We start from the raw sequence: 24,280 nt of genomic DNA on the forward strand, positions 1-24,280 counted from the left end.
TTTCATCTTCACGCAGTGAGCTGTCCTGAGGCGTGAGCTGTGTTTGTTTCTAACGTAGTTCATGATGGAGAATAGCTGCTCACATACGTATGTGGAGCCGAAGATCGACAGGACTTAAAATGTAGATTTCTTCATGTTTATGTAGGTGTCGGGGATGAATGCCATGTTTCAAGCACGAGTTTGTCCGGTCTTGGAAGGTTCTTAGTATCACTCTATTTTTCATTCTATATTCAATTAAATAATTATTATTTATTTTCCCAAGTCACGCGGAGCCTCAATATAAGGAGCCGCAGGTTGCCGACCCCTGAGCTAGGCAGACAAATCTGTTGCAGAAAAAACTGAACCTGTCACCTTCCTCCACACCTCACCCCTGCTCCACCTGTCTTCTCTCCTTCTTCACCTGGTAAAAATGCATTAATGTGTTAATGTTAGATTTAGACTTAGATTGTTTTCTTACTAAATTAGTTGAAGGTTCTCAAAGAATAAAAAGTAATAATAATTGCTGACCGGCATTTTTTACAACAATAAAACAAACGTTTTTGTCTTTCGTCCTTTGTGTAGATGTACGCCTGGACTCTGTGGCGTCGCTACAATAGGCCCTAAAACTACACTCCCCAGGAGTCAGAGCGCTGTCGCATGTTGGCGCATGCGTGTCGTGGTAGTGTGGAGGGCCGGGTATCATGGCGACCTACGTGGACATTCTGAAGAACGAGTTTCCTGAGATCGACTCGGAGCTTTTCGACTACATCACAGGTGAGACACCGAAAGCAGAGCCGCTGTCTTGCCGCTGTGAGTCGGCCCCGTGGAGCTACACAGACCGGCCTTTGATCCAACTGTTAGCCGGGCTGCCGCTGCTCTTTAGCTAGTGAGCTAACCGGGCTGGCTAACCGCACTGACTGTACTCGCAGCGGGGACGCCGGGTAACACGGCATGGCCCTGTTAGCTGGGTCCAAAACCGGGACCGAGAGAGAATAAACCCAGAACACAGCTCCATTGGACGCAGGAACCGCGAGAGTGTAGTGTTCTAGTGTGTATGGAGTAATCTTTGAATTCTTGGGGAATAATGTGGGAAACATCACATGAGGATTTCTTTTTGTTGGGGGGGGGGGATTGAACCCCAACCTTAACTTTTCCATGGAAATGACCAAAAGTGTTTATACTACTGCTTCTTGCAGAGAGCAAAGACATAAATCTCCACTGAGTTTGATAAAAATGTTACTGAAACAAGAAAAAACTAAAATGACAAGTTCATAACGAACAGTCCTCTGAGAATACTAAGTAGATTAATAATCAGTAGTGGAATATTTCTTATTCACAGCTGACAACCACTTCTGATGGTAGTTCCTAACTACTTGTTCCAGCTCGTCCAGATTTTGTGGTTTTTGTGTGGATCGGGGCTCTGAGAGGACATTGCTTCAGGTCATTGTCTTGCTGGAAGACGCAGCAGCGACCTATCTAGAAATGTATTCACGTTGTCCTTCAAAATGTCAACATCATCTTCTTTCTTGATGATCCCATGAACCAGAACACGGTTCCCTGTGCCTGAAGCAGCAAAACAACACATTGTTTACCACATAAAACCTGAACATGTATTTTCCATCCAAAATGAACCGACCAGAGGCCTCAACACTGAGAATGTTGTACCATGTTCACTTTTCTGAATGATGCAAACATCGGGCAGGTGACAGGGGAGTTCAGACTGATCAGAGACTGAATTCAGTTTGTGAGTTAGGGCAGTTAAGGTGAGAGATTCAATTCAATTCAATTCAATTTTAATTGTAGAGCGCTTTTTACAATTGACATTGTCACAATGCAGCTTTACACAACCAAAGAACAGTACATGAACAGTGAATGTGTATGAATCATGAAATGAGATTGTCCCTGATGAGCAAGCCGAGGGCGACGGTGGCAAGAAAAACTCCCTGAGAAGGCAACAGAAGAAACCTTGAGAGGAACCAGACTCAACAGGGAACCCATCCTCATATGGGTGATTACATGCTATGTAGGCAGCAGTCCAGTATAACAGTTAATGTCTTTAAGTTAATGAGGAGTCCAGTTAGTTAATTGCAGGCAGACTTGTTCCATTCCTGGACTATTGAGTGTTGAGTCGAGACCTCCGAGAAACAGCTACCGACGTCCGCCGAGGCCAAGACCGACTTCATAGTAGTTTTTGACCAACTCCAGTCTCCAAACGCATCCCATAGAGCAGACGGTGGATCCGAGCGACGAGATCTCCAGCCAGAAGTTGGGCATCAGGACGAGTCAGACAGGTCCAGAGGGCAGAGAGTGGAATGACGTGTAGCTCGACAGAGAGACAGGAAGAGGGAAAAGAGGGAGGGAGAGGGGAAGACAGCATCTAAACATACCAGTTCACCATCATGCTCTACGTCCATGAGTCCTTCCCAAATCTATTTACAAAATGCTTGACTAAAGAAATAGGTTTTCAGCCTAGACTTAAACACTGAGACTGTGTCTGAGTCCTGAACGCTATTTGGAAGGCTATTCCATAACTTTGGGGCTTTGTAAGAAAAGGCTCTGCCCCCAGCTGTAGTTTTTGTGATACGAGGTACTGACAGGCAGCCAGCATCCTTTGATCGAAGTAGGCGTGGTGGATCATAAGACACTAGCAGTTCACTTAGATACTGCGGCGCATGACCATTTAATGCTTTAAATGTCAGAAGTAGTATTTTAAAATCAATGCGAAATTTCACGGGAACCAATGAAGTGTAGATAAGATAGGCGTGATGTGCTCATATCTTCTGGTTCTAGTGAGGACTCTCGCTGCTGCATTCTGAACTAACTGAAGCTTGTTTACTGAGCAGCCAGACAGTAAGGCATTACAGTAGTCCAACCTATAGGTGATGAAAGCATGGACTAATTTTTCTGCCTCATTTAGTGTCAAAATATTCCTTATTTTGGCAATATTTCTGAGGTGAAAGAAAGCTGTCCTGGTGATATTATCTACATGAGCTTCAAATGAAAGACTGGAAACTAGAATCACACCATGGTCTTTTACTGTTGCACTAGATGTAACAGAAAGGCCATCCAGAGTTGCGGTGTGATCTAACATCTTGCTTCTAGCTGCAGGTGATCCTATAACTAGTACTTCTGTCTTATCAGGATTTAGCAGAAGGAAGTTAATTAGCATCCAGTCTCGTATATCCTTTACACATTGCTCAACTTTATTAAGCTGTTTGATCTCATCTGGTTTTGATGAAACATATAACTATGTGTCGTCAGCATAACAATGAAAGTTAATACCATGTTTACGGATAATGTTGCCCAGAGGAAGCATGTAGAGGGGAAAAAAGCAGTGGGCCTAAAACTGAACCCTGTGGAACACCAAACTCCACTGGAGAGCATGTGGAGTAATCGCCATTTAGATCTACATACTGATAACGATCAGTCAAATAGGACCTAAGCCAGGAGAGGGCCGTTCCCTTAATTCCAACAACATTTTCTAGTCTGTGAAGGAGAATACTATGGTCAATGGTGTCAAAAGCTGCACTGAGGTCGAGTAGCACAAGCATAGAGACACTACCCTGATCAGAGGCCAATAGGAGGTCATTTACTACTTTAACTTTAACGTTTTACTTTAAGTGCCGTCTCTGTGCTGTGATGAGGCCTAAATCCTGACTGATAGAGTTCGTGTATGTTATTTCTATGAAGATACGAGGATAGCTGCCCAGAAGACATGTCTCTTCTTCTGTGACGTTTAGTGCTGCTACACGTATCACTACACTGCAGTGTGAAGGCGCAGCAAAGAAATAAAAAAATTCAACTGTTCTTCAACTAAGTGTTGCTCACTGCCCAACAACAGTAGAAGCTGAAAGACTGAAAACGCACTGAGCTAATGTTTCTTCTACACATCGTCCAGTGGTAAGATCCCAGATGTCAGCAGGTCTCACACAGAGGTTCTTGGTCTTTACATAAATAGATTTAACATCTTTCTGCTTCGACTGCAAAGTGTCTCAGGGGTCTGGAGCTGGGTGGACATATCATCAGTCTGACCAGACCCAGAGGAACCACGATGTTGTGATTCTCCTGTGTGAGGACTGAACATCAGTAATGTGTGTTTCAGGTGTTTTGGACAGTGGCGGGGCAGATTTCGAGGATGGGGACGAGGTTTACGACGCCATTGGAGGAGTCCTGCAGGAGGTGTCTCCAGACAGTAAAAACGAGGACGACATCAGAGACATCTGTCTCCAGATGTTCAACACTCTCAAACTGTAAGAAAGTGGACGAATTGTGTCTTTTAGAAGGTTTACAGAAAGATCAGACAACCTGTCGGTTAGAAGGAGGCAGTTAAAAATATTTATTGGTTGCAGCTGTTTTTGCACTAATCGGATATAACCACACAGGTTGACGGTAACAAATTGCTTCAGTTTGAGTCGCAGTCCATATTTATCCTGATTGTTTATTAGGAAAAAACCTGTGGTGTCTCTTGTTTTTCCTCTGTTGATCAGAAATAACCACAACAGCTCTCAGAAGCAGATGTTGTTGGATGCTCCGGTGCAGCTCTCTCAGATCTCTGTAGACACCGGTAACAAACATCATAACTGTCACACAGTACAGATATACGTGTATTTGTGTAGTGGGGCACTGTCAACGCTGAGTGTCTGTCCTTCTGCTTAGATTCAGCTGCCAAAGATGTTCAGGGAATCTGGATGATGAAACGTCCTCAGAACACAGTAAGTAATAACATATTATATAAAATCTAAAATAAAAAAAACTAAACATTTTACATGATTTTTTTCTTCATTTCACTCAGATGTTTGAATTTGATTTTAAGCTTTTTTTTTTTTTAAATTTACATTCAGTCATTTATCAGACGCTTTTATCCAAAGCGACTTACGAGTGAGGAACAAGGCAAGCAAACAAAATCTAAGTCAAGAAGAAACAACATCAAAGCAAAGTGCTATCAAAAAAGTGTTTCTGTTTCAAGAGATGTGAGAACAAAAGAGCAGAAAAGTATTCTTTTTAAGTGCAAAGGAAGATGTGGAAGAGTTCTGTTTTCAGCAGTTTTTTAAATATTGCAAGTGAGGTGGCTGAGCTAATTGGTTGTACAGTGCCTATAAAAAGTATTCACCCCCTTGGATGTTTCATCCTTTTGACATTATAAATCAATCATGGTCAATAAAAGTTGACTTTGACAGAAATACCTCAATAATGTCAAAGTAAAACGAGTTTCTACAAAGTAATGTCAATTAAATAGAAGTATATAAGGTAAAATCAGTGTTTGCATTAATATTCACCCCCTTCAGATCAGTATTTCGTAGATGCACCTTTGGCTGCAACCACAGCATGGAGTCTGTGTGGATTGGTCTCATTTACGTTTGCACATCTGGACACTGACATTTTTGCCATTCTTCTTTGCAAAACTGATCAAGCTCTGTCAAGTTGTGTGGGGATCAGGTGTGAACAGACCTTTTCAAGTCCATCCACTAATTCTCTTTTGGAATGAGGTCATGGAGTCTTTCACATGCCTATTGGTGAACTCAAGTCATGATTTAACATTTCTCCTATAATTAATATAATTTCTGTTATTTAACATAGTTTCAGTGAAACGTCCAGCCTTAGTAAATACTTAATGCTGTTAGGAATCTTTATGCTCTTTACTTTTTACACCAATAAAAAATGAGCATTAAAAAAGTAAAACTTTTTTTTCCACTTAAAACTCATTAGGTGTTTTGTGTTATGATCATTGTTACATACAGAAAGCTGCACACATGAACATAAATAAATTAAAGTAAAATGAATTATTCCTTTAAGAAGACGTGAGCTGAATTTGTGACCTCGCTGTGATGTCATTAAAGCATAATTTCCTGTCTGTGTGTCTTCAGACGGTGGACGCAAAGAAGCTGGAGAAGGCTGAAGCGAAGCTGAAAGCTAAACATGATCGCAGGAATGAAAAGGACTCGCAGAAAGCTTCCACCCCACTGTCAGTACCTGTCCTCACCTGTCCTCACCTGTCCACACCTGTCCACACCTGTTCACCTCTCTGTCCTTCACAGAGTCCTGGAAGAGGCATCGGCCAGTCAGGCCAGCAGTAAGAAGGAGAACCGAGTGGACCAGTCAGGGAAGAACCGCAGCTACGACATCCGCATCGAGAACTTTGACGTTTCATTCGGAGAGAGGTTACTATAGTTACAGCAAATATTGGCTCCTTTATTTTTATTTTTTCTTAAATTTGTAAAATATTTGAGAATCGTTGTCCTAAACAATACCAGCGTAGCGTGGAGAAGCTGGATTATTAGTTAGTCATGGTAGAAATCTCTTTGGGAATCTGAAGGAAGTTTTCTTACCTCGACCCAGAAGTTCTGTTTACACTTTTCTCCAAATTCTGTCTGCAGGTGTCTGCTGCAGGGGGCGGAGCTCTCCCTGGCGTTCGGTCGGCGTTATGGTCTGGTTGGACGTAACGGCCTGGGGAAAACAACGTTGTTGAAGATGCTGGCGAGTCGTAGCCTCCGCGTCCCAGCCCACATTTCCATCCTTCACGTGGAGCAGGAGGTGGCGGGCGACGATACGCCGGCGCTGCAGAGTGTCCTGCAGAGTGACACGCTGAGAGAGGAGCTGCTGGACGAGGAGAAGAGGCTCAACACTCGCATTGCCAACGGAACGTAAGCTCCTCACAGTTTGAGATTTAAAAATGTTGTTAATGCTGCAGCCGAAACATCACAGAGCTGCTTTAAAACCTCTGAATAAAGGTGGAGCAGCAGGCGGAGCGAGTTTAACATCCACAGTTAGTCATTCTGTGCTTTTGTGTTTGTCTCAGTGCCGATGGGATGGAGAGCGTCCGACTTTCCGAGATCTACGGAAAACTCGAGGAGATTGAGGCCGACAAAGCCCCCGCCCGGTAACTATGGCAACCGCACAATCGCTCTGTCCACGGCCACTACAGTGAGAAAAACAGTACAACAGGGTCAAAGTGACAGAATGTGAACGATGTCACGATTTCTTTATGTTTTTGAGACGTTAGACTCTCTGTGGGACAGGCCCGACACCACGTTTCTGCCCTTTGGTTCATTAACTGCTGATGATGGGTTTTTGATTGACATCTGTCTTGTCCAATCAGGGCATCCATCATCCTGGCTGGTCTCGGATTCTCTCCCAGAATGCAACAGCAGGCCACCAAGTGAGTGGTCTCTAACACACAGCCACACACAAGTTAAAAACACTGTATTGACTTTGATTCACCACCTGTATTTAACTTTACCTTTATATTTTACTGACATGTTTACAATAGATTCATTAGACTTTAACACACTATTGTAGTGTGTGTGGTTTTATGTAATGTTGTGTGACTGTGCACACAGGGAGTTTTCAGGAGGGTGGAGGATGCGGTTGGCGTTGGCCAGAGCTCTCTTTGCTCGGTAAGTTTTCAGATTTCAGGTTCTTGGTGAAGTTTGATTAGTGCGACTCTACAACACGTCCAAAGGTTTAACACGTTTTTATTTTCTCAGGCCGGACCTGCTGCTGCTGGACGGTGAGTTACAGTACTGCAGTTAGTACTAGTCGTAGTACAAAGAGTAAGAGAAGTAGGAGGAGGAGTAGTACCGGTAGTTTATGAGAAGTAGTAGCTGTGTAGGAAAAGAGTAGTGTCATAACCAGAGGAGGAGTACAAGTAGGGTGGGGGGACCTGTTTAGAGTGGACAAGTACTACCAGAGTATTACCAGTAGAAGGAATAAAGTATTACAGTAGGTGGTAGTAGTAGTACTTTCAGAAATCAAAGTTTGCTAAGTTGTAAGAATAGTTCAGTAATAGTAATGTGCCTAATAGTATTTGTAGTATCAGTAGTGTGATGTTGCGTTTCAGAGCCGACCAACATGTTGGACGTCAGAGCGATCCTGTGGTTGGAGAACTACCTGCAGGTCTGAACACTGTTACCTTAACATTAGCATTCCTCTTCATAAACAATGGGAACAGTTAGCCACAAGCTAACAAGTAATTCATAATTCCTCCTTCCTCAGACGTGGCAGTCCACCATCTTGGTCGTCTCCCATGACAGGAACTTCCTGAACGCCGTGGTAACAGACATCATCCACCTGCACTCGCAGAGACTGGACAGTTACCGTGGCGACTACGAAAACTTTGTTAAAACCAAAGAAGACAGACTCAAGAACCAACAGAGAGAATATGAAGCTCAGCTGCAGTACAGACAACACATACAGGTACTACTACTGCTGCTGCAGTACAGACAACACATACAGATACTACTGCTGCTGCAGTACAGACAACACATACAGATACTACTGCTGCTGCAGTACAGACAACACATACAGGTACTACTACTGCTGCTGCAGTACAGACAACACATACAGATACTACTGCTGCTGCAGTACAGACAACACATACAGGTACTACTACTGCTGCTGCAGTACAGACAACACATACAGGTACTACTACTGCTGCTGCAGTACAGACAACACATACAGATACTACTGCTGCTGCAGTACAGACAACACATAGAGATACTACTGCTGCTGCAGTACAGACAACACATACAGGTACTACTACTGCTGCTGCAGTACAGACAACACATACAGGTACTACTACTGCTGCTGCAGTACAGACAACACATACAGATACTGCTGTTGCAGTACAGACAACACATACAGATACTATTACTTCTGCAGTACAGACAACACATACAGGTACTACTGCTGCTGCAGTACAGACAACACATACAGGTACTACTGCTGCTGCAGTACAGACAACACATACAGGTACTACTGCTGCTGCAGTACAGACAACACATACAGATACTACTGCTGCTGCAGTACAGACAACACATACAGGTACTACTGCTGCTGCAGTACAGACAACACATACAGGTAATGCTGCTGCAGTACAGACAACACATACAGGTACTATTACTTCTGCAGTACAGACAACACATTCAGGTACTACTGCTGCTGCAGTACAGACAACACATACAGGTACTACTGCTGCTGCAGTACAGACAACACATACAGATACTACTACTGCTGCTGCAGTACAGACAACACATACAGATGCTACTGCTGCTGCAGTACAGACAACACATACAGATACTACTGCTGCTGCAGTACAGACAACACATACAGGTACTACTGCTGCTGCAGTTCAGACAACACATACAGATACTACTACTGCTGCTGCAGTACAGACAACACATACAGATACTACTACTGCTGCTGCAGTACAGACAACACATACAGATACTACTACTGCTGCTGCAGTACAGACAACACATACAGATACTACTACTGCTGCTGCAGTACAGACAACACAGACAGATACTACTACTGCTGCTGCAGTACAGACAACACATACAGATACTACTACTGCTGCTGCAGTACAGACAACACATACAGATACTACTACTGCTGCTGCAGTACAGACAACACATACAGGTACTGCTGCTGCAGTACAGACAACACATACAGGTACTGCTGCTGCAGTACAGACAACACATACAGGTACTGCTGCTGCAGTACAGACAACACATACAGATACTATTGCTTCTGCAGTACAGACAACACATACAGGTACTATTACTGCTGCAGTACAGACAACACATACAGGTACTACTGCTGCTGCAGTACAGACAACACATACAGATACTACTGGTGCTGCTGCAGTACAGACAACACATACAGGTACTACTGCTGCTGCAGTACAGACAACACATACAGGTACTACTGGTGCTGCTGCAGTACAGACAACACATACAGGTACTACTGGTGCTGCTGCAGTACAGACAACACATACAGGTACTACTGCTGCTGCAGTACAGACAACACATACAGGTACTACTGGTGCTGCTGCAGTACAGACAACACATACAGATACTACTGCTGCTGCAGGTGTTTGGATGATTCTGATTGGCAGTGATATCACATGATGAGGCCGTGTTTGTGTTTCAGGTTTTCATCGACAGGTTTCGGTACAACGCCAATCGAGCAGCTCAGGTCCAGAGCAAATTGAAGCTGCTGGAGAAGCTGTGAGTCCTGAAACGTCTGAGACACTTTTGAATCGGACTCCACACCAACGTTTCTGTAACTGTGTTGTTTCCTTCCACAGACCTGAGCTGAAGCCAGTAGAAAAAGAAACAGAGGTCACTTTAAGGTAAGAACATAAACCTCCGTCATCTGGTCCAGGTGTTTGTCCTGGACCCTCTGAATCTAGACTTTCTTCCTGCTGACTTGTCATCAGCAGGAAGAAACTTTATGCTGGTTAATGTCCAGTTTAATTAGACTCACATCGACTGACCGACCGACTGACTGACTGATGGACTAATCAGCTGTTTCTTCTCGCAGGTTTCCAGATAACTTTGAGAAGTTGTCTCCCCCCATCCTGCAGTTAGATGAAGTGGAGTTTTACTACAGTCCAGACCTGCCGCTCTTCTCTGGACTCAACCTGTCGGCCGACCTCGAGTCTCGAATCTGCATCGTACGTCATAAACAGTAACATTTCCAGACATAAAACTCCTGTGAACTGTTTTGTTGTTAAACTCAGCCAGGTGTTGTGTTTACTGTCAGGTCGGAGAAAATGGTGCCGGTAAATCCACCGTCCTCAAACTGCTGATGGGCGAGTTGACGCCGGTCGGCGGAGTCAGACAAGCTCACAGGTAAGACCAGCAGCTGACCAATCAGAGCAAGAGAACGACCTGACCAACAAACTGTGTTTACGTAGAACAGTTTACAGCCAACATGTGGTTTTGGGAACCTTTAAATCTCTTGAGGAAACTGAAATAATGCTGGCAAACATTTTCCATGTTGTCGGGAAACAGTTTAGCTGCTGCTACAGGACCGATTGTTTAAATCTATAGGGAACCGTGTTTACAGGGAACTTTTGACATCGACCATTAACCAGGCTCTCGCGGATGTTTTCCTGTCTCTTCAGGAACCTAAAGATCGGATACTTCAGTCAGCATCACGTGGATCAGCTGGACCTGAACGTGTGCTCCGTGGAGCTGCTGCTCAACAAGTTCCCTGGTAACTAGAACATAGATGACATCACACCGTCAACGTGGTAACAAACTGGGACCAGTTAAAATCTCACTGGTTGTTGTCGTTGGCAGGTCGGCCCGAGGAGGAGTACCGACACCAGCTGGGAGGTTACGGTATCACCGGAGAGCTGGCCACGAGGCCGGTAGCCAGTCTGTCAGGAGGACAGAAGAGTCGGGTCGCCTTTGCGCAGATGACCATGCCATGGTAACAGAAAGCTCAGGGACCAGCTGGTAGTCAGTCTGAGAACTTGAATAACACACGTTTCACCAGAATCAACTAAAACCTGAACCTTAAAATGTGACGTTACCCAGAGAACAGAACCCGACAGTCGAACCGCTCCAACAAAAGTGTGATATGTTCATAAACAACTTTGGTAATGAACAGATTTCAGTCAAGCTCATCAGTAAACTCCTGTCTGTGTCCCTTAGCCCAAACTTCTACATCCTGGACGAACCGACCAACCACCTGGACATGGAGACCATCGAGGCTCTGGCCAAAGCTCTCAACAAGTTCAAAGTGAGTCCATCTGTGTGAGGTTTTAGGTTAGAATCTGGTTTAGGTTGTCGGTTATCACCAGGTCTCAGACTGAATTGTGTTTATTTAAAATCCTGTTCTGAGAACAGTCGTGGATTCTTTCTCGTACCTTCTATCAATGGACAGGTGTTTTCAGGTGTGTGGTGTCATGTGTTTCAGGGCGGAGTCATCCTGGTGTCACATGACGAGCGACTGATCCGGTTGGTGTGTAAAGAGCTGTGGGTGTGTGAGAACGGGAAAGTTGGACGCATCGACGGCGGTTTCGACGAGTACCGAGACATCCTGCACGAGCAGTTCAGGAAAGAGGGTTACTTGTGAGCTCTGGCCACACCCAACTGTACCATAAACCCCGCCCCCCATAATGACACCTGTCAAGCAGCCAATCAGCTTGTTAGAGCGGACTCCTCTGAACTGTCGCACCTCCTGTTGCAGGTGGTGATTCACTGCAAGCTGATTGGTCGATCCCCTGGTGAGGTCACAGTGGACTCAGGAGGACTATTTAAACTTGAACATTTGTCTGTCGTCACATTAAAGCTGATTTTGTTTTGTATCATCTACTCGCGGAGGTTTTATCCGTTGTAAAGGACCTGACATTATATTTCCATCAGAGACACAATAAAGTCATCAGATCATCAGTTCCCGTTCTCTTCTTTCACCCTCCATTGGTAAATACTTCTTTTTTAGAGGTGTTCCTGCCCAGCCCAGCAGGCGGCAGCACAAACACGAGTCATTTTAGCTTCAGTTTTCTTTCAGGTGAACTGTGATTATGAGCAGAGTTCAGGTTCACTAGGAAAAACCAGCGACTAAATATTTAATGACTCCAAACAGGAAACAGTATGTTGAATTTTTTTAATTGTCTGACTTTACAATACGTTATGTGTCCCTGTTACCTGAGTGTTGGGTTTTATCAGCTCAGTCTGCAGCAGACACATAAATGGAACCTGGAACAGTAGTAGAGAATCTTGGGTACACCCGAGGTAACACTGTGGTTGCTATAAATGTAAAAGAAGAAAACTCCTGGACCAGTGTTTTTCATTTTTATTCTCGTACAGAATAAAGGTGTAAATGATTTGTTTGATTATAATCCACAGGTGGATGCTGGTGCTTTAACTTGTATCCAAAAGACCTTTGAGCTGCTTCCTCTATGATTAGTATCTGTACCTGCTCAGGTACAGGACACAACGTCAGTAACATGACACATGAAACACGTGAAAAATCTATGTAACAGCTCACAATTAGAATCATCTCAGTTTAATTAATGGCTACATCGACGAAAACGCCAAAACATCATGATGGTATTTTTTAGTGTCGCTGTGTGAAGTCGACACACACAACTCACACTGACTTCTCCTCTTAGGATGAAACTAAATGATTTTACACTTTTCTTCTCCAAAAAAAGTATTGACAACAAAAATATTCCCACAGAAACGGACCAGAACAATTTCAAGACGGAAAACTGATGTTCAGTCAGCATGTCAGCAAACCTTGAATTAGCCAAATTAAAGTGTTCTTGAATTAACTTCAGTGTAATAACGTGTCGGCAAACAAGTATCACAAGTTCTATTCATCAAGAACGGTTGAATTTAGCGTTTCTGCTGAAAACAGCTCCGCCCATTTATCACATCCTCAATAAACCTGAAACCAACTGAACCAAGTCACGTTTTCTTTTGTCGAACAGACGTCACTTCAGTTTGTCCACATTAGACGAGCTGTGGCACGTTTCCAGATGTGAGACAGGAGAGAGTATAAGGAGGAAATTTTACTTCAAGTATTTTAAGAAAAACTATTAATCAGTTCACTGACAGCCTGACCGCAACCCAGATTGAAATGCAACCCAGATTGAAATGCAACCCAGATTGAAATGCTGTGGCATGACCTTAAGAGAGCCATTTACACCAGACATCCCAAGAATATTGCTACACTGAAAGAGTTTTGTGAAGAGGAGTGGTCCAAAATTACTCCAGATCGTTGTGCAGGTCTGATCTGCAACTACAGGAAACATTTGGTTGAGGTTAATGCTGCCAAAGACGGGTCAACCAGTTATTAAGTCCAAAGGTTCACATACTTTTTCCACCCTGCACTGTGAATGTTTACATGTTAAGTTCAATAAAAACATGAAAACATATTCTGTTTGTGTACTATTATTTTAAGCAGACTGTGTTTTTGTATTGTTGTGACTTAGATGAAGATCGGAGCACATTTTATGACCAATTAATGTAGAAAATCATGAAATCCCAAAGGGTTTACACACTTTTTCTTGCCACTGTAATTCAGTGTTCTGTCCAACACCTCCCTGTTTTTTTTTTAAACTTGAGTTTTGCAGGTTTTTCATGAACCTGTCCACTGTCCTTCGTGAGTCTGCCAACAGGACTGGGGCGGGCTATGAGCCATGAACCAGATCTGACAGACTTAAGTTCTTTTCTAGTGCTCTGGCGTCCAGGCTGCTGCGGACCCCGGTCCTGTCTTCTCTCTGAGTTTCGGCAGGACAGCATCCCTGTAAAACACCTCCAGCTTTGTCACCGTCTCCTCCCACAGGTTGGGGTCAAAGGTCACAGGGACAATGGCCGTTTCCTTCAGGGTGAAGACGACGAGGTCGGCCTGGATCAGGCCCGTCACAGCCAGCTGACACTGGATCTGAGTGAAGTAACTGTGAGACCTCTTCAGACGGTAGACTGGCGCCTGAGACAGGGGGACAAGGAGTTAGCTTAGTAGCAGGAACATACGAGCTGAAATCTGTAACAGTTATTTACCCCTCCGGACTCCCGTCCGTCCTCGGCCTCCGCTTGTATCTGCAGACAGAAAGCGGGGTCATCCCTGCAGGCGTCCTCCACTCGTCTGTGTCTGTGTTTGTAGGGGCACTTCACCTCCAGGCAGAGCAGCCGTTGGCCGGTCTGGCTGTCCGTCACAATGCCGTCAGGACTTGCAGCCAACCAGGGATGACGGGTGTCAATAAAGAGACCACAGTCCTGAACTGAAATGGACCGTTCCAGCGCAGAACTCTTCAGTCTCTGGAGGACAAGTTCATTTTCTGGTTACTGTTCTGGATTTAACCCAACTTGACGGTTGTACTTTTAAATATGTTAAATATCACTTTTAGAGACATTTAGTCCTGATCTGAGTCAGAACCTGATCCTTTGTTACGGAGTCAGATCCTGATTTGACCTCAAACTTTATCTGACAGTGATCATAACTAACTGCCATCTCTCCTCTTCTCTTTCTCTACCTCTCTATTTCCCTCTTCCTGTCTCTCTGTTGAGCTACACATCGTTCCACCCTCTGACCTCTGGACCTGTCTGACTTGTCCTGGTGCCCAACTTCTGGTCAGAGATCTCGTTGCTTGGATCCACCGTCTGCTCTATGGGATGCGTGTGGTGAGTGGAGTTGGTCACACGCCACCATGAAGTCGGTCTTGGCCTCGGCGGATGTCGGCAGCTGTTTCTCGAAGGTCTCGACTCAACGCTTGATAGTCGAGGACTGGAACAAGTCTACCTCCAATAACTAACTGGACTCCACATTAACTTAAAGACATTAACTGTTATACTGGACTGCCTGCTGCCTACACAGCATGTAATCACCCATATGAGGATGGGTTCCCTGTTGAGTCTGGTTCCTCTCAAGGTTTCTTCCTGTTGCCTTCTCAGGGAGTTTTTCTTGCCACCGTCGCCCTCGGCTTGCTCATCAGGGACAATCTGATTATTATGATTCTTACACATACACTGTTCATGTACTGTTCTTTGGTTGTGTAAAGCTGCTTTGTGACAATGTCATTTGTAAAAAGCGCTCTACAAATAAAATTGAATTGAATAAAATTGAATTTGAGTCCTTTATTACAAAGTCTGATCCTGATCCGATAGAATGAAGATGGATCACTCTGTTGGATTTTCTGAAACTACAATGTACAAACAATGTAACAGAGTGGAGCATCTTCCTCCACAAACAATCTCTGTCTGAGTCCAGACTCCGGCTAGTGAGAGTCTTGAACCAGCAGGATCCCCACAGATTTGATGTTCTTTAGGGATGCCGCTGAACAGAGTTCGTATTTTTCTTTGTATTTCTTTTAAAAATCATACCTGATACCTGCGGACAACCTCAGCCTCCATTTCAACCCCCCAGCACATGGCTCTGGTCTGGACTCTTGGCCCGTCACCTGTGGAGCCACAGCTGTTTCATTAATAAAGAACCAGTTTTTGGAACTTTAAAACCAAACTAAAGAAAGAGAAAGGGACTAGTCTGGGACACAGAGACAGGAGCATGAGAGACAAGGACAGGTGTGAACTGTCACGGTCTATACCCAGGTATAAAGGGGGTAAGGTCATGTGGTTGGAGTGGGGTGTACCTGTGATCGCAGCCAGGTAAGATGGGGGCGGGGTTCTGCTCTTGCCATTAACAAAGCGACAGTGAGCAATCCTGTGAGCCACAGAGGCTGTGATCCGGTTTTTCCTCCAGGAGAACCAGTCTTGGTTGATCCTCTGTCCCCGGGTCAGAACCTCCACTTCCTCCACTACACCCCTGTCTAGCTGGACCCCCAGACCCAGAGGGATGTGTTCTGGCCTTGGAGGGCCCTTCTGGACTAGTTTCTGGGGAGGATCTGGATCTGTAGCACCTCTTTGGTCCAGTTTTTGTTTGGGTTTGTTAGAAGGTTTCTGAGAGCTGGGTTTTTGTTTCTGTCCCTCATCAGAACCCGGTTTCACAGGAACTGGATTAACCTGGGCAGTGTTGTCCCCACCCTGACTCCCAGTCTGAAGAGGGCATTCAGCTCCATATATGCTCTTCTGACTGTGACTGGTTCTGGTTTTAGTGGTTCTTGCTTGTGCTCCAAGTGTCTGGGTCTGGATGGTCGGGTGGTATCTGACTTGAGGTATGAGGGTTTTCTGGGTCAGACCTGTGGATGTCTCCTTGGGGTTCAGATTCTGCATTTTCATGTGGTCTGGAACAGAACAACAAAGACAAGATGTTAGAGACATGTTTTGTCATGTCATCCGTTATTAAATTCGAATTTATTGTTCAGCTCGTTTTTATTGCTCAAATAAGTTGGAAGGCAACGCCCTGGGAGGCTTTTATTTTGAACTTCCCCGCCGGATGTTGTGGCTGAACTTAAAGGACTATATTTAAGTTTCTGTCTGAATTTCATGTTCCAGTGAAATCAGGAGTGAACAGGTGAGTGAACAGGTGGACGAACAGGTGAGTGAACAGGTGGACGAACAGGTGAGTGAACAGGTGGACGTAGCCGCTGTTCTGTACTTTAATCAGAATAGTCCTAGGGTTAGAAGGTTATCACCAAACTCCGTTCAAAATGTGACAGAAAAGACATTTCTTCAGGTTTTAGCAACAGTGGAGTCGCCAGCTGAGATATCTGAACAGGTAGTGGTCTGGTAGCACCTGCTCTTGTTTTCGGCACCACAACCCGAACTGCAGGGATTAGAGGGACGGTTCTGAAGTTGGCTTCTGACTCGGCTTTCCGCTGTACTGCCGAGTCGGAAGCCAACTTCACTTCGCTCTCAGTTTTCATGAAGCTGAGCGAAGAACAAATAGAAATAAAATAAAAATAGAAGAAATAAATACTCAAATCTAGTGAAACTATCATTATATATTGTAATGCAATCAAAGGTTATGTGCAACTACGGAATGAAGCGTTAAATTTGCATGATTTTGAATTAAGTCAAACCGTCAAGCTTCTCTAAACAACAGCGTCTGTAAAGAGACTTTTAACTGCTTAAAGAACAAAACCCGATCAGATCTCACCTGAACCAGGCCCTCGAACTGGACCTGGACGTGCCGAGTGTCGGACTGAAAACAGAAGTGAAACCGATCAAGTGAGTCATGATCATGTGGTACATGTAGACCCGGAACCAATGGAAGGAGCGGTCCTAGGTTTCTACTACGGCATCATGAATATAATATAATGTAATATAATATAATGTAATGTAATATAATATAATATAATATAATATAATATAATGTAATGTAATGTAATATAATATAATATAATATAATATAATATAATGTAATGTAATGTAATATAATATAATATAATATAATATAATATAATAAATATAATATAATATAATATAATATAATATAATGTAATGTAATATAATAAATATAATATAATATAATATAATATAATATAATATAATTAATTATTATATATATTATAATATACAGATTTATACAGATCCTTTATCCACAGTGATCTATCACCTGCCCCCACTCACCTCCACCCTGTCAGGATGGCCGAGCGGTCTAAGGCGCTGCGTTCAGGTCGCAGTCTCCTCTGGAGGCGTGGGTTCGAATCCCACTTCTGACATCAACTTATTTTACCGAATTAGTTCTAATTGAAAATTCACTTCTGTTCACAGACGAGAAAAAGATCCGCAGCTACATAAGTACACATGTACAGGAGTAAAAGTACACAAATGCTAATGTAGTCATGCAGTTCAGCCTCAGTATACTGCAAGTAGACCTGCACAAGTATCATGAGCTTCATGAAGTTAATGCTACCACAGTTAAAGTACTATCAGTTACTGCAGCTAGAAGCAGAAAGGTTCAAACTGTACTTACACTGGCAAGAAAAAGTATGTGAACCCTTTGGAATTTCATGGTTTTCCTGCATTAACTTGTCATAAAATGTGATCTGATCTTTATCAAAGTCAAGAGTATGAACAAATATAATTTGCTTAAAATAATATCACTGGCTGGACGCCCACTTCTTAGTAGAGGAGCCACTGTCACAAAGTGTCTCCACTAGTAGATTGTTTAACTGTTTAACTAAATACACCAGTCTGTATTTCTAAAGTCTTTGACATCTCTCTGTAACCCTTTCTAACTTTATGGAAATCATCAATTCTTGATCATGTCTCACATAAGCGTATTCTTCTTGTGCAGAGCAAAAGTTATTGTTTTTGTCAGTCGAAGTAGCTCTAGTCCACAATGTTCTCAAAACAGACATGAAAGATCTGAATTTTTTGTGTTATTTTTTCTCAGTTTTGTCTTGCAGGTTAACATGTCGGTCTCTCAGGTCTGTCCTGGTCTGTACCTCAGCGGTTTGGACTCGGCTCTGAACGTCAGCGTGTTGACCAGCAGGAACATCACCCTCATCGTTAATGCCAGCGGCCTGGAGGATGTGTCCTACCCTCAGTTGGACAACCTGCAGGTCCTCCATGTCCCCATCCAGGATCACCCTCACGCCCCCCTGAAACAGTACTTTGATCCTGTGGCTGAAAGGATCCATCAGAACCAGACAGGAAAGACTCTGGTCCACTGCACCGCCGGTAGGAGCCGATCCCCGGCTCTGATAATGGCCTACCTGATGAGGTGAATCTTTGACCATGATATTCAGGTCCCGGTGTCTTCATCTGCACTTTGTACACTGGTCTCTGTAGCTCAGCACTGAGGTGGTTCTGGTCTCTGTGGTCTCTTTAGGTTTCAGGGCCTCAGCCTCCGTCAGGCTCATGAAGTGCTTCTGCAGAACCGTCCGTTCATTAGACCCAATGCTGGTTTCTGGAGGCAGCTGATAGATTATGAGAAGACCCTGTTCAGCGGGAACACGGTGAGGATGGTGAGGACGTCCAGCGGAGTCCTGCCTGAAACTGTGCAGGACTCGGAGGACTCGGCAGCCTACTGTGTCAACATCTGATGGACTGATCCAGCATTGAACCAGTACTGTTTAGGATCAGATTCTGCTGGAGACAAACAGACACAGGACAGGAAGGAGGACGTGACCAGCACAGGTGACTGCAGGTCTCAGGTTTATATGTTAGAATGAAAAACTCACATTTCAGAAACAGCTGAAAAACATGAAGAAAACACAGCAATTAGAAGAACTGCAGTTTTTGTACACGGTCAAATATTATGTCTTATTTTGAAAATCTTGTTTGTCATGCTAGTTGTTAATGTTGTTGTTGTGCTGTGGTCTGTTTAAACCAGCTAAGCTCTGTGTTCACACCAGACTCCATTCAAAATGGGACAGAAACTACAGGAACCCAAATCTAAAATGAAAAAACTGAAGTTTCTGTGTTACTGTGAATTAAACCACTGACTTCAGCACTAAAAAACAAACCGGATGAATCGATAAAAGTGTCCTTCAGACCAGGTCCTCCCAGTCCACCCCCTGTTCAGTAACAATCTGATGTTTTCTTTTGGAATAAATGGAGAATAAAACCAAGAAACAGCTGTTTTAAAAAAAAAAGACAAATTAAGTTTATTGTGTCAAATGAAGGAATGAGTGATGAGGGACCACACGTCCTGCCAGATCCACTAGGATCCACATCAGCACAGTTCAGTCATACAGGATGAAAAAAAACAACAAAAAACACAGTAGACAGGCGACGGGGATCTGAACAGGGTCTGTGCCAGACTGAAATTGGTCCTGGTCTCAGTACTGGAAGCTCCTCTTGGTCTGGATGTCATCCAGGATCTGCTGAAGCTCCTCGTCCTCAAACCGTCCCTCCAAACTGAGACAGACAAAACACACAATGGTGATTAGCACGAGGGCGACTTCAGGTTCTTGTCTCGACTTCCTGCTCGGACATATTTGAGTCCAGATCTAGTTTCTGTGTGGGCAGCATCGTGTCTGGGTGTGACATGGAACAGACTGACCTGGGGATCAGGGCTTTGGCCTCTTCGGCTGCTTCAGGACACAGATTTGCTAAACTGGCCAACTCGAACTTATGGAGCTTCTTCTGCAGGAGGAGACTGAAGACATGGAAGAGAGGAGGGGGGACCGTCAGATCCAGATCAGAGAGTTAGACATGCAGACAGGAATGAAGCAGACCCGTACCTGCGGACTGCGGTGATGGTCTCTCTGTTCTTGAAACGGCTGAATCGAGCCGTATAGTTCAGAGTCTTCATGAAGACTTCGGACAGCTCCTGCTCGTCCTCGGCGCTCTCGTTCTGCTGCTTCCGGTGCTCCAGCAGCATGTGGACCTCGGAGTTCAGCAGAGTCTCTGCGTTCTCGAACTCTGGCACCGGAACAACACAAAGCTTTTAGTCAAACAGCGACCTGCTGGTCCAGACACAGGTCCATCAGTATCAAATCACATCCTGATCCTCACTTCCTCCTACTCTCAGACCTTGTGCATGGGTCTTGGCTTTGACGTGGACCTGGTCTATTATGGTCTACACAAGCAAAAAGAAGGAAAACTAAGGCACACATCATTGTTTTAGTCGCTGTGTTAGTGTGGACTCATGTCTGAACCTCTGATCATTTTCTTATTATCAGGTGTTCGACTCGGTTCTTCCGGTTCTGACTGCAAATAAACCCACATGGTAAAAAACAGAAAGACGCTAAAACATCTGGACGATCCAACAGTTTCTGGTCACTTCAGAAGGAAACTGGTTCGGGTTCGTTTCTCTCAGTTTCCGAACCAGAACTTCGGAAAAAGGTTCAAATCGTCCAGATGTTCGATGAAAACGAACTTGCGGCTTTTTAAAGACTTTAATATCTCATCGGTGAACCTGTTGTCTGAAAGTGAAATCAAACCGAACCTTTAGGAAACATCAGCTGCGAAGCGTCTTCTTCAACATCACCGACATGCGGAGGAACCGAGCCGCCTCCCGCCGCCATGACGGACAGCAACCCCGGCTAATAGCTAGCGGCTAGGTATCGGTGAGTGTAGACCGAGGACCGCGGGTGAAACTCTGACTCCAGCTGCCGGAGATAAAGTCTGCAGCTCGGTGAAGGTGGAGCAGCCTGAATATGAGACACCGAGTGCAGCTCAGCGCCTTCCTCTCACACAAAAACACACAGGATCACTTCCGGCTATGAAAGAATCACTTCCTGTTAACAAATGGAGCGCTTTCAAAATAAAAGCCACACTCTACTACGCCCCCTGGTGGACAGTGTGTGCTGGTGTAACGAGAAGACAACATGTAACTAATTACTCCGTCTACGCAGTACTTCTGCAGTACTTCTGCAGTACTTCTGCAGTACTTCATCTACTGTACTGAGGTACAGTTGTACATCACCTTTCAGAAACACGTCTCCTCTCTTTCTTTTACTTTCTCCAAATTATGTAAGAATATTAAACGACAGTTTGACAACAATCATTTTCCTCATTAAATAAAAAGTATTTAATTCCCAAAACGAGCCGCCCACGGATCTGGGCAGTGGGATCCACATGTGGAACATCTGCAGCAGCGAGGACTCCTCGGTTTTCTGTCCGTTCCAGGTCTTCTGTCCCTGCGGGTCTCAACTAATCTGCATATTTATGCATATTTATGTCTGTTTGTTTTTCTACTATTCTATTCTATGCCTGCACCTAACATCAGGACAAATTCCTAGTGCTGTAAAATGCCCTTTATCGCACCTGGAAATAAAATGTTTCTGATTCTGATTCTGATTCTGATCTGTCTCAGATAGTCTGAGCAGCCTCCTGATCTGGACCCCTACCGAATGTAGACGGGGTTTCTGTCCTTCTGATAGTTCTGCTTTTATTAGTAAAGAAATCCATGAAGTCTTTGCTGCTGACAGTTAATCTCAGCAGAGCTAAGACTCTTTGTCAAACCTGGACTTGTTCTTATTTGCTTCTGTTATTGAAGAATAAAATGTGGTTCTATCTTTACAGAGGAGTAAAATAAAGCTCTGCTTGTTTTAGATGATAATTGACCTGTTAGTGATTTTCTCTCTGTCGTTCTTTTCCTTATTTATTTATTTTGTCCATGTGTATAAGAGATTTAGAAATTTCCCTTACTGATATTATTTTTCCCAACTTGTAATAAAGAGTAAAGTCCAACTAAACTCTCTGACCTTCCCCGGTGTTTGTGTGGAGCCACAGTGTGTAATACCCTCTCCGACCACAACGTGCACTGTAATGACAGAGTGGCGCTGTTGCTCCGATCAGTGGAGAAAAACAGAGCTGCGTTGGCCGGGAATCGAACCCGGGTCAACTGCTTGGAAGGCAGCTATGCTCACCACTATACCACCAACGCTGTGTGCTGCAGCACATCTGGAGCATCTGCAGCAGAGAAGTCACCTTCAGCGTCAGCTCCTACTGCACTGAAGCAGATTGTTGAAGGTCGTTGTTGGGATTCAGGGTCTGAAATAATGAAGAAGGTGAAGGTGGAGCTGACAGCTGCTCCATCCACGATCATACATCATGAAATGTTGTTTGGACATCTGCAAAGTACACATACATGGAGGGAACGTTACTAAAGTACTTAATTACTTGAGTGAATGTACTCAGTTACCCTCCAGCTCTGTACAGCATAGAGTTGGTACTGGTCCCGAGCCCGTCCTCAGATCCAGACCCTGCAGGTCCTCTGGCCCATTCCTTCAATTCGGAGCTTAATGACAACAAACTCTGATTCTGGGTTCTTTGAATTCGGTCTGTCTGTGTTGACCGCTGACCAGATTCTGGACAGTAGATTGTTGAACTGTTACTCTCTGCTTTCTCTGCCTCTCTGTGGTTTTGGACAAGGTCTTGGATTTTAGATGTTTGGATTGAGGACTTGATCTTGAGTCCTGCTGCCCGGATATTCTTCTCTACAGTAACCTATCAGTACTGAAAGCTGCCATCTTGTCCTCATCTGCATTTCTCCTCTGCCATTTTGTGAACTACCCTCGTCTGTTCGCTGTCCCATCGGACCTGCTGTCTCCGCCACACAAGTCTGATATTTGTTTTTTGTTTTTCCTCAGTAAATCTCTGGCATTCGCCCGATTGGGTTCTATAAACACAAACCTTACCTTAACCTGTGATATCTGCAGTAGTAGTACTTTCTCAAGTCAAGTCAAGAAGCTTTATTGTCATTCCACCCACATATAGCTGAAGCAGTACATAGTGAAATGAGACAACGTTTCTCCAGAACCATGGTGCTACATACAGTTGCAAGAAAAGTATGTGAACCCTTTGGGATTACGTGGAGTTTTGCATTAATTTGTCATAAAACGTTTCCTGTAGTTACAGATCAGACCTGCACAACGATCTGGAGTAATTTTGGACCACTCCTCTTCACAAAACTCTTTCAGTGTATTAATATTCTTGGGATGTCTGGGATGAATCGCTTTCTTAAGGTCATTCCACAGCATTTCAATAGGGTTGATGTCAGGACTCTGACTGGGCCACTCCAGAAGGTGTATTTTTTTCTGTTGAAGTTTTCTTTTGTTGAATTACTTGTATGCTTTGGATCATTGTCCTGTTGCATCACCCATCCTCTGTGGAGCTTCATTTGGGGACAGATGGTGTTACGTTTTACAGTGGGGATGATTTTGATGTTGGTGTACTGTGCCTTTTTTTCTCCACACATAGTGTTGTGTGTTTTCTCCAAACAACTCAATTTTGGTTTCATCTGTCCACAGAATATTTTGCCAGTAGTGCTGTGGAACATCCAGGTGCTCTTTTGCAAACTTCAAACGTGCTGCGTTCCTTACTTTGGACAGCAATGGCTTCCCCTGTGGTGTCCTCCCATGTACTCCATTCTTGTTTAATGTTTTCCTTATTGTAGATGTGTCAACAAAATGTTAGCATGTGCCAGAGATTTCTGTAAGTCTTTAGCTGACACTCTAGGATTCTTCTTTACCTCATTTAGCATTCTGCGCTGTGCTCTTGCAGTCATCTTTACAGGACGACCACGCCTAGGGAGAGTAGCAACAGTGCTAAAACAGTAAACCCAAAACTTGTGTGTTTTTAAAGGGCAGGACAGCTTTCAGCAACACAACCAATATCATCACACTGATTGGACTCAAGGTTTGCTCACTCCTGGCTCCAATTAGCTCTTGGTTCACATACTTTTTCCACCCTGCACTCTGAATGTT

General features: G+C 44.1%; 4 protein-coding genes and 2 non-coding genes across 8 annotated transcripts; 3 read left to right on the forward strand and 3 right to left on the reverse strand.

Annotated features, from left to right (window-relative positions):
• Positions 1 to 287: 287 nt before the first annotated feature.
• abcf3 (ATP-binding cassette, sub-family F (GCN20), member 3) lies at positions 288 to 12,164 on the forward strand. Its single transcript, XM_026340589.1, has 22 exons — positions 288 to 403; positions 562 to 753; positions 4,082 to 4,229; positions 4,467 to 4,543; positions 4,636 to 4,691; positions 5,844 to 5,941; positions 6,015 to 6,137; positions 6,354 to 6,620; positions 6,776 to 6,856; positions 7,076 to 7,135; positions 7,317 to 7,373; positions 7,464 to 7,486; positions 7,817 to 7,872; positions 7,972 to 8,172; positions 9,910 to 9,986; positions 10,067 to 10,111; positions 10,303 to 10,435; positions 10,525 to 10,613; positions 10,889 to 10,980; positions 11,067 to 11,199; positions 11,424 to 11,511; positions 11,689 to 12,164. Exons 2-22 carry the CDS (start codon positions 681 to 683, stop codon positions 11,845 to 11,847), a joined length of 2,136 nt encoding a protein of 711 aa, XP_026196374.1. The 5' UTR covers positions 288 to 403; positions 562 to 680; the 3' UTR covers positions 11,848 to 12,164.
• Positions 12,165 to 13,712: 1,548 nt separating this feature from the next.
• Positions 13,713 to 17,395, reverse strand: LOC113174083. The gene is made up of 5 exons (XM_026377768.1): positions 17,272 to 17,395; positions 15,866 to 16,456; positions 15,600 to 15,676; positions 14,280 to 14,537; positions 13,713 to 14,208 (listed from the first exon to the last, which is right to left on the reverse strand). The coding sequence occupies exons 2-5, from the start codon at positions 16,449 to 16,451 to the stop codon at positions 13,951 to 13,953; spliced, it is 1,179 nt and encodes a 392-aa protein (XP_026233553.1). The 5' UTR covers positions 16,452 to 16,456; positions 17,272 to 17,395; the 3' UTR covers positions 13,713 to 13,950.
• LOC113174092 (dual specificity protein phosphatase 14) lies at positions 16,623 to 19,742 on the forward strand. 3 transcript variants are annotated; one of them, XM_026377788.1, is made up of 3 exons: positions 16,623 to 16,734; positions 18,514 to 18,843; positions 18,952 to 19,742. In XM_026377788.1, the coding sequence occupies exons 2-3, from the start codon at positions 18,533 to 18,535 to the stop codon at positions 19,163 to 19,165; spliced, it is 525 nt and encodes a 174-aa protein (XP_026233573.1). In that variant the 5' UTR covers positions 16,623 to 16,734; positions 18,514 to 18,532; the 3' UTR covers positions 19,166 to 19,742. The 3 variants fall into 3 exon arrangements, with proteins under 3 accessions (XP_026233573.1, XP_026233583.1, XP_026233564.1); XM_026377798.1 differs by having other exon boundaries at positions 16,638 to 16,686; XM_026377779.1 differs by lacking the exon at positions 16,623 to 16,734 and having other exon boundaries at positions 17,711 to 18,843.
• trnal-cag lies at positions 17,754 to 17,836 on the forward strand. Its single transcript has one exon. It is a non-coding gene; the product is annotated as a tRNA-Leu (tRNA).
• polr2d (polymerase (RNA) II (DNA directed) polypeptide D) lies at positions 19,702 to 21,307 on the reverse strand. Its single transcript, XM_026377811.1, has 4 exons — positions 21,016 to 21,307; positions 20,309 to 20,489; positions 20,128 to 20,223; positions 19,702 to 19,982 (listed from the first exon to the last, which is right to left on the reverse strand). The coding sequence occupies exons 1-4, from the start codon at positions 21,092 to 21,094 to the stop codon at positions 19,904 to 19,906; spliced, it is 435 nt and encodes a 144-aa protein (XP_026233596.1). The 5' UTR covers positions 21,095 to 21,307; the 3' UTR covers positions 19,702 to 19,903.
• A 1,079-nt stretch (positions 21,308 to 22,386) lies between these two features.
• Positions 22,387 to 22,458, reverse strand: trnag-ucc. Its single transcript has one exon. It is a non-coding gene; the product is annotated as a tRNA-Gly (tRNA).
• Positions 22,459 to 24,280: the final 1,822 nt, after the last annotated feature.

This window comes from Anabas testudineus, chromosome 13 (genome assembly GCF_900324465.2).
Source record: "Anabas testudineus chromosome 13, fAnaTes1.2, whole genome shotgun sequence".
Lineage (NCBI taxonomy): Eukaryota > Metazoa > Chordata > Actinopteri > Anabantiformes > Anabantidae > Anabas > Anabas testudineus.